At 35.7% G+C, this 9,585-nt stretch overlaps 1 protein-coding gene across 1 annotated transcript; it reads right to left on the bottom strand.

Annotated features, from left to right (window-relative positions):
* Window positions 1-363: 363 nt before the first annotated feature.
* On the bottom strand, window positions 364-9,219 carry LOC143845835 (uncharacterized). Its single transcript, XM_077354238.1, has 13 exons — window positions 8,966-9,219; window positions 6,621-6,846; window positions 5,526-5,595; window positions 3,731-3,927; window positions 3,549-3,624; window positions 3,366-3,449; window positions 3,187-3,266; window positions 2,862-2,988; window positions 2,637-2,696; window positions 2,472-2,522; window positions 2,181-2,339; window positions 1,305-1,437; window positions 364-765 (listed from the first exon to the last, which is right to left on the bottom strand). Exons 2-13 carry the CDS (start codon window positions 6,791-6,793, stop codon window positions 596-598), a joined length of 1,380 nt encoding a protein of 459 aa, XP_077210353.1. The 5' UTR covers window positions 6,794-6,846; window positions 8,966-9,219; the 3' UTR covers window positions 364-595.
* Window positions 9,220-9,585: the final 366 nt, after the last annotated feature.

Here is a 9,585-nt window from a genome sequence, read left to right as displayed (position 1 = left end):
GTGAAAGGTAGTGGATATGATTTCCCATTACCGATATATAGCCGATAAATCAATTAGAAATATAACACGTTGCCAATAAATTTCTGATAATTTTTTTTTTTTTTTTTTTCATTTTTTTGTGAATGCATTTCAACATTGAATTGCAATTCGTAAATACCGTCCTCATTCGTTATTCGCTTCCAACATGGACCGATGAGAACCCAAATTAGTTTTACTTGTTTATCGATTCTTATTTCAACTTGGAGCATATATTCTGCGCCTCTTGAAACATCTAAAAATTATTTGCTTATAATCTTATATGTATATGGTTTTGAAGTTAAATATGATTAAATATAGAATAAGAGCAACCACGTGAAAAGAAAAAATACAAAGAAGATCTATTTAACAGATCACCATAAATGTGAAGATGTAACAAGAGGAGCAAAATCTATGTACATAGCTATATACAAATGAGATCAAATTGAGAAAAAAAATCAAGATAGCATACTTTTTCCTTTTTCTCCCTTTTTGTTTGAATGGCATGCCTATCTCCTCTTGAGCACTCCCAACCTCTGCTTCAAGTTGTCTTGAAACAAAAAGAAACCATCTTCAGACATTACACCAGCAGGGGTTCAAGTAAAGTTATTGAATTGGAAGTGGTTAGGTCCATGGAGGATGTAATCGCTACCCCGAGAAAGGCACATATCGCAGGAACGAGACCCAAGCCGTATCTACTAACCGATAGACAGTCAATAGTACCATTACATCCTTTGAGACTGGGAGAACCTGTGTAAGAAATGGATATGAAAGTGTTCTTAGCCACACACATTATCAGGTCAACAATAACAGAACTCTTCCAGTAATAGGATTTAGAGTAACAGAGAAGGAAAGATAAGAATCCCAAGTAGAGACATGTTAAAACATATTCCATGACTGCCATGTTGGGAATTGGATTAGAGACTCAATTTGAATTCAAAATATAATTGTGAAATCCATAAATCAACTGTATGAATCTGCAAAGTTGAATGAGAAACCTTCTTTAAAAAGTTGAACTTCCAAAACTAAAACATCGGGTGATATGCTTCAGAAAAAAACGCATTTTATAATAAAAGAAAATGCTTTAATTTTGTATTCTATCACCCATGCAGCTAAAAACCAGAGAAACTTGATGTGGTATTAATCCACTCATGCAACTAAGAGTGAAACCATTCATGTTCCAAGGATCACATTGAGAATCGTAGAAAAATTCATCTTGATAAAGAAAAGACTTCAAATATTGTAGATGTTTACCAAGCCAGGAAACAATCTATGTATAAACTACTCACTTTGATAGGATTCGAGGGCATATAGTGCAAGGCCGCATGAGATTTTGTCCAAGAAACTCAATGATCCATAAACAAATGCACAACCATTGAGATCTTCACCAACTAAAAAACTTTCCATGCTAACTCCAGTGACCTGTTAGGCAACAAAAGGATCAGATGGTAGCTGTTAAAAACTTATTTTGGAGTTGAAACTAAATGATTCCATGCTCAGTATAACATCAATCACGTAATTTTGGGATAGAGAATCCAAATCATCTCAATGTGTAATTATCATATTGAGTTAACCTTAATAATTTTATGCGGGACAACACAAGAACAGAAAAAGTGGGTGTCCAGATAGATTTCAGATGAATCAAGAAAAAGGATGCCACTAGGGCTGATGGAAGAACAACTACATCTAGCTACCTTGCTCCAATGTCATTTAATTTGAGAGACAGATATCTAAAAGGTATGATTATAGTAAGCAAATGATGGGTTAACTGATGTATATAAAATTACCAAAAGAATACGAAAAGAGGGAAAAATTTAGGGGTGCAAGTTGGGCCGGTTCGGGTTGAGCTTTGATAAAAAGTGAATAGGAATTAACCCAAATCTGAGCCTATTTTAAGGTAAAAGCTCAACCCAAATTCCCAAAAATCAACCCGATTTGCACACCTAGAAAAATTACAGCAAACTCCCCTAGAGTTAAAAATATAGAAATGCACCTAAACGGCTTATGTCAAATAATATAATACATCCAATCCATCTCTAACTTAATTAGCATTACTTGTATCAATTAATGATGCAATTATTAAAAAATATATTTAGATAACATAAAAGTATCAATTTGATGCCTGAAAATGATGCAAATAAAAACCAGGACTGGATTTGGCTTACCGTCATTAAGGCATTGGCAACACCTATCATTACTGCTAGAAGATAAATGAAACCGTGCATGTTGCTAGGAAGAATGAGGATGCCCGCACCAGAAAATATCCACAAAGTGGCTCCGGCAGTAAAGAAGCCCTTGAGACGTTTCCCAGTCCATTTGATCTCCTACCATATTAGCACAATGGTTTAAAATCCATAAATAAAAGGATATTAACGAGCCACATATATGTGCATAAACACAAAACACATACACATACATGTGTTCACCTAGAGAAAGACAATAGAAAAAACTGAGACCTGTAGGAGGACAGAAACCACAAAGCTACAAATGTAGATCACAGCAGGTACCTGCGTGGTTAAGTTAGGAAGTAAATCAATGTCTCAAGATTCTCAAGTTACCAAAGAAATTAAAATAGAAATAAAGTAAATGGAATTTGATGCTGATAAGTTCTGAACATTTACCACAGCCTTGGAAGATTGAGCCATTTGCAGATCATTAATGATATAGAATGCAAGAAATGCCTGTGGAAAAGAGCACCAATGTATATAGGCTAGGAAACTGTGAAATAATTTGTCACTATTAACTGACACAGATGTACCTTTTAGTTATTCAATAGTGTTTCATTTCATTTTCAAAATCAGAACCACAAGTTCGTAACTATCAAAGAAAAGTAATAGGATGCTCACCTGTGAAACGTTAGTTATAAGTCGGGTGAGCACATAAACAAGAGCAACTTGATAGTACAGAACCTTCTTAAACCAGTAGGCCCATGAAATCCTCCCATAACTTTTGCTCTGAATTTGTTGCTTCAATCTACATAATCACGGATTCATAGACATATGAACTTTCATGCGAGTTGATGTAAAATCTAAGTTCGACTGTTTTAAGCAAGTAGCAAGGGTATACCAAGAGAAGTTGAATATGGAGTAATTATCTTAGCTGATGCTATGATATAGAAATTTAGTCATGGAAATTTCAAACTTAAAGGCACACTAAGAATCTCTATCACACCTTGGTTCTTTGGTTCCGATAAGAAATATGCCAACAAAACAACACCCGATAAAAATTGAACAATATGCGATCCAGCGATACTGATCAATTTAAAAGAATGAAAAAAATTAAACCAAAAGAGAAGACCAGCAAAACAGGAACGCGTAACCTTTGTATTTAACATCTATAAATATACAAACCTGATTTTCAATGTCAACAGGTGTTTTGGCACTATAAACACTGAAAACGCCTAAAGCAACTGCATATAGGCTAAGATTGGCCACCTACAATAACAATAAAATTGGAAAGGGAAAGACATAATCACCTTGACTAATGAAATAGAACACGTTTAATATAAAAACAAGATTAGTAGAGCTTCTGACCATTGTAAAAGCATTACGACAGCTTGCGAGCGCAACTCTGCTTGTTTGATTCAATGTGATGCAATTAACCATTGACCTTCAGCAAGAAATTTTTTTGGAACTAATAAATATTTTGAGGAGGGCAGCTATCACAGAAAACAAAAATCACATAACTGTCTAGCACAAGTTAGGGAGACTATTACATATGTGAAACTTGAGTGGCAGCCCAACCCATATTGAAAATTGCGGCAAATGTGCTGTACCCAATTGTTTGCAGAGCAGAGGAATTGTTGCCGAAGATTTTACAAGGCAGACAACCACCAAAAACAGAAGAAAAGGAAATAGCAACCAGAATTGATCCTCCAAAGTGCCACATTTTGAAATGACCAAACCTGTCTATCTGAGAAGTGAATATTTTCAGATGCAGATAGCAGATAAATATATTTAATTAAAAATTTAGTATTTAAAAATGCGTCACAAGCATTCACAAAATGAAACAATAGAATAAATCTTTTGATCAAATAAAATTCCACATTCTCATATTTTTGGTGGGTAAGTGGTGTCCGAACCCATGATTAATGTTTAGGACCTCATGTTGTAACCATTAGGAATGTCGCACAACTCCTGTGATTCAGCCAGCACGGAAAAGCAATATAAAAATATTAATATTTTGACCAAGTCAATGCTTTTCAATATGCGCTTACGCATTTTAATCTTTCCATGACTTTTCTTCACCCATTGGACGTATTATTTAGGCTAGAATACAAAACATATGGATCTGTCAGATAATCAAATATTCTGACTCTATCACAAATCCATATTTTGATGTAAAGTTCACAGAATTTTATGAGTGAACCATACTATTCTTCATTAGTTTATATTCCTGCAACAAGTAGTCTTTCACTTTCTCGTTTCAGTCATGACCTCACCCAAGCCAATTTGTCCTTGTGAACATTTTCATTAGTTACACATTTATATTGATTGGCTGGACCTGTGAGATTTGACAACTTTGACATTTTTATGATTTTATCTCAATTTCAATAGGTCATAATAGTCCCACGGTCACTTGATCTAGGGGAATGTAGTATTTCATCCATGTAAATGGGCTATTTGAATAGAAAAATATCATGCTCACAGACTGGTCAATTCAAAGGCTTAAAGATGGGAAGCTGTAGAACATAACCAATATTGACTCTAATGGGTACAAGGGTTGAGGGGTTTTAGAATGGAAAACTCAAAACTCGTGTCATTACTTATAAGAAATTTTCTTTCATGTGTTTTCAGTGCTACATTATCTGTCTTGTCTTGTAGTGTTAGATTTGTTATCTATATAAAGAACACTAGGTGAGATAAGTATGGAGTCGCATCTTCACGAGATTTGAGATTCAGTGTAGATGCATACACAGAAATAGACAGGCTTATATACACACAACAGATGTATAGCATACACAAAATAGATAGGCGCGCACAACTTATCAGCTACCCCTTATCTCTAATAAGGATTTTGAGATAGTTATTGTGGAAGGAGATCCGCTAAATGTTATTGGTTGGCTCAGGGCTTCTCATCCTTTCCCTTGGCGTTTTGACTCGTTCTTTGATGAAATTTTTGATGTGGTGGGGGAATCCCCTCCGTCTTCCTCTCATGTTAGGCGGTTGGCTAATGGAGTAGTTGATATGTTAGCGAGGGATGGACCGGTGGAGTTTCAAGGGAGGTCTTGGAACTTTTTGATTTTTTGCCCCCTTGAAGTTTTTGTCGGTGTCCTTAGTTGATTGGATCGTATCTTTGGTTCTGTATCCTTTCTTTCTATTGTATTGACCATCTCGATCTTCTTTGTTCAATGAAATTTTCTACCATTAAAAAAATAAGAATAGATAGGTGCGCACACGCACAACAGAAGTATAACAATATACATGCAGATTTGTGACTTGCAAGCATTATGACTATCGATAACATATTCAAATAAAAGAAACAAAAACTAAATAAAGTTCTAAGTCTACCAGCTCCCCAGCAAATATGGTTGTAAATCCATCAGCAACTTGACCAGAAAGCATGACAGTAGCGGCATCCCTGTGAAACGAGTAACCAAAATATGGATATTGAGAAAACAATTAGCGCTACTATATTCATGCTAAAAATGTGGACAGAAACTTTAAGAGACAATGAAACAAATATTTGTAAACAAAACCATTAGAAAATATGACATAATGATCCTTGTGAGTCATGGAAAATGACAGATATCAGCAGAGCCATAGCAATTACTGGCCTAGAACCAGAAATCTAACCAAGTTGACTAATAAAAAGTCCCAGAATTTGAGTCATATATACAAGTAAAAAAATCGATAATTATAAGAAATTTTAAAAAGAAAATGTAAACAGCTCCTCCTGAATTTCTGTAACCAACAGAAGCCATTTGAAGAATTAAATTGGACTAAGTCCTTAGTCCACACCAGATGTGCTACACGATTACTGGAAAATGAAAAGTAAGCACCTCAGTGAAAATCACAAATAAAAAATCGACCACAACCAATTAAAACAAGGGTTTTGAACTAATATTCACCATGGATGATCTCATTGATTTTGAGGTGAATTGGATCTAGTTCAGCACTCCCAAACCTTAAATTCCTCTCATATAAGATACACAAAACAAATACTTACATGCTAATCCAAAAACTAAATCCCCATAAATATCTAAACTCCTAAACCTTTGCCTGCTGGGATAAAATAATAGTGTCTGCATCCGATACCAACAGGAATGATTCTCATTATCATCACATAACAGACTTGACATGAATTTTTATCTGTGGGAACATGTTAGTTGAGTCTATTTCATCTTAGAAAAATGATAACCTATTCAACAGTGACGGTCTCATTTATTGGGAGATGAATCATATCCAGAAAGAGTGGGAAACTGTTAACTTATTCAACACTGATAAACCACACAGATTTTCAGGTGAATCTAGAAAAAAATGTCTATGATTTATCCATGCACCCATTAGTCAGATTTACCAACTTGGAAATTTTCACGCATATCTATCTTAGTAGCTTCATTGTTTTTCAATAAAGTAATTAAGTACAATGTAAGAGGAGTATACCTTGAGGTCAATCCAATGTCTGTCAAGAACACTAGGAGATAAGTAAACCAACAAGCAGAGGTAATGTCGTTGAGCATGTGTCCAACTGCATAGTAAAATACTGAACACCTTCCAAGGAGCTTAGTGCATTGACCTTCAGTTGATAATTCATCTCCATTCTCATCATCAATCATAATGAAAGATGTTTACAGAATGCGGTGTTCAAAATGCCCTACCACCAAAGCCCCTGCAGAACAGAAATTGAGAATAAGAAAAAAACAGAACTTACCCACCAGAAATAAGAAATAGAAGAGACGAAAGGTATTCTGATACAAGTTAGAGCTGGAAAGAGGTTACTTAGTTAGTGACACTACAAGGGGTCTGAAGAATTACGCTTTGCAACATTCGTCATTCTTTGTTTGGTCAAGTCATATGTTAGTTCCACATCTCTAGATTCATTATGATTTCACCCTTTGGGTGCAGAGAAGATTTTGATTTGGATTTCTCACATTTGCAGCCCTTTTTGCATTGTAATTTGGATCCGGATCAAATTCTTGGATTTCCAATTCAGCAACAGATAGTGAAAAAAATCAGATTTCCAAATATGTTGTGCAAATAAGAAATTGGAAATCCACAGATCTGGCAATTTCCTTCACCCTCTTTGCTCCTCAACCTCTCCCCTCCAATAGGAAGTACCCCCTTCCCTCTCTCTTTCCCTCAACATGAGCTGCCGGATCTATTCATTTTGTATTCAAAACTCAATTCCAAATCCAAATACAATATATGAGGTATCCAAACGGGCCCTAGTAGACTCCCAGTCTTCCACAAACACATGGGCCTTGGCATTCTATTCATAAACTAATTTATTTTCATCCCAACCATAGATTATTGGTTATTATCCATGAACTGTCATGGGTGATTGCAGTGTCAAGTGGCTCCTCCTCAGGAAGTTTTAAATTAATTTAGGTCCTGTTTGGATGCCGAGAAGATTTTGATTTGGAATTCTCACATTTGCAGCCCTTTTTGCGTTGACATTTGGATCCCAATCAAATGCTTGAATTTCCAATTCAGCGACTGACAGAGAAAAAAATCAGATGCCCAAATAAGCTGTGGAAATAAGAAATTGGAAATCAACAGATGTGGCAGTTTCCTTCACCCTCTTGGCTCCTCAACCTCTCCCCTGCCGTAGGAATTACCTCCTTCCCTCTTTGTCTCCCTCAATATGAGATGGCATTTTGTATTGAAAACTCAATTCCAAATCCAAATACAAAACCTGAGGTATCCAAACGGGCCCGTAAGCAGTGGGAGCCATAGGATTTTATTTACAAGTTATTGGACACTTTTTGGGTCTGTTAATAACTCATGGACTAGACGACATTAGTCTATCATATCTAACACATACACCTTCCTCACAAATTGTTCACATGTTCGCATTCATCCATCTGGAAGCCAAATCTTCAACAACTAACCATCAAGATGAATGCCTTAGGGAACACAGAACCAGACCAGAAGTTACACTGAGCCGCTAACTGGCGTCTAGGGCTACTAAGAGGTGTTGTTTCTTAGATACGATAAATACTTGTTTTTCTACTCTGCAAATCCTATCTTCGGATTAATTGACTTTTATTCCATTAGATCTCTTGTGTTGCATATGCAATGAAGTATATTGTCTTTCTTCTTCAAGGTTCCCCTCACAACAAGCCTCCTAAACAAATAGGTAAAACATCATTTTTTTTTCTTTATAAGGAGTGAATTATCACAAAGAACTCAAAGAAATAACACTGGAGAACAAAACTAAGACTCTGATAAACTCCTATATCATCATTACGAACAGACTCATCACAAGAATCCAAAAATTCTACACTATCTGATTAAATTAGTCCCATTAAAAAAATCTAATTAAATTAGTAATCATTTTCGCTGGCCAAGGAAAGAAAATTGCTAAAACTGTCATTTAATTCTACAAAACTACTCTTGATGGGTATAACACTTTCCCTGTTGGTCAGAAAAAGAATAAGCATGCCCCAAAAAAAAAAAAAAAACATAGGCAACAGACTCTTTCCTCTATGGAGCACAAATCCAAGCCAAATTACCATTCAGTAAATGTTTGCATCCAATATATGAAAACCCATATATCATTTTCTTTGTCTTCAAATGGGTAGCTAACAGAAAGTGCAGAAACCCAAAATAAATCAAACAAAGATGCACAAAAATGAAAAAAAAAAAATGCACCTCCCATGAAATATCCCAAGACTTCAAATCCCTCAAACATGTAAAAAACAAGAAATACAAAATAAATAAAAACGCATAAATAAACCCATAAAAGAGCAGAGAATCACACATACAATTCTATGACTATGACTGACCTGGGTTGTTCCTCCTTGAGATGAAAAAACGAGAGCTCAAATGGAAAACATGAAGAAAGGTTTTCTGATAGATAGCCAAGATTACGGAAGCATGGTGTTTGTTTGGGTGTCGTTACCAATGAGGAGAGGTTCGAAATAAACGAAAGCTACCGTTTTCTACCGTTTTATTAATGTCTTTCCTTCGTTTACTTACGAGAGGTCTCCCGCGGTAAGTGGTTGGAAATGACGGAGGTTCGTTCAAACTTGGAAATCAAAATATCTCTTTTAAGAGGAAGTCTAAACTGAAGGGAGCCCTTGCAAAAAAGAGGTGAAAGGGCTCTCCTATTGGCTGCACATCACCTCTTTTTTGCAAGGGCTCCCTTCAGTTTAGACTTCCTCCTCTTTTAATCCTCTTCTTCTGGGATTTGATTTAGCACTATTTTCAATTTCAAGTTACAGGTATCTCAAACAAGAGATATATCTTCACATATACAGGGGTGTCTAGTCCGAATCCAAACCTTAATAGACAGGATCTAGGCGCATTAGAAGGATCCATGGTCATATTTTGGATCCTTGATACGAAAAATTTCGGATCTTGATCAAGATATGGCAAAAGAATCCAATGGATAGTCACGGTCCGA

Source organism: Tasmannia lanceolata, unplaced genomic scaffold, assembly GCF_043159265.1.
Source record: "Tasmannia lanceolata isolate RefF3 unplaced genomic scaffold, GAP_Taslan_0.1 ptg000015l, whole genome shotgun sequence".
Lineage (NCBI taxonomy): Eukaryota > Viridiplantae > Streptophyta > Magnoliopsida > Canellales > Winteraceae > Tasmannia > Tasmannia lanceolata.
This window is presented reverse-complemented; position numbering and strand designations above follow the sequence as displayed.

Bases quoted from the DNA above. Each gene is read 5' to 3' on its own strand.
- LOC143845835 (XM_077354238.1), bottom strand. From the start codon at position 6,793: ATGATTGATGATGAGAATGGAGATGAATTATCAACTGAAGGTCAATGC. The intron at 2,989-3,186 runs GTGTGATAGAGA...GTGATTATGTAG, and splicing joins ATCGGAACCAAAGAACCAAG to ATTGAAGCAACAAATTCAGA. The intron at 766-1,304 runs GTGAGTAGTTTA...TTTCTTACACAG, and splicing joins TGCCCTCGAATCCTATCAAA to GTTCTCCCAGTCTCAAAGGA.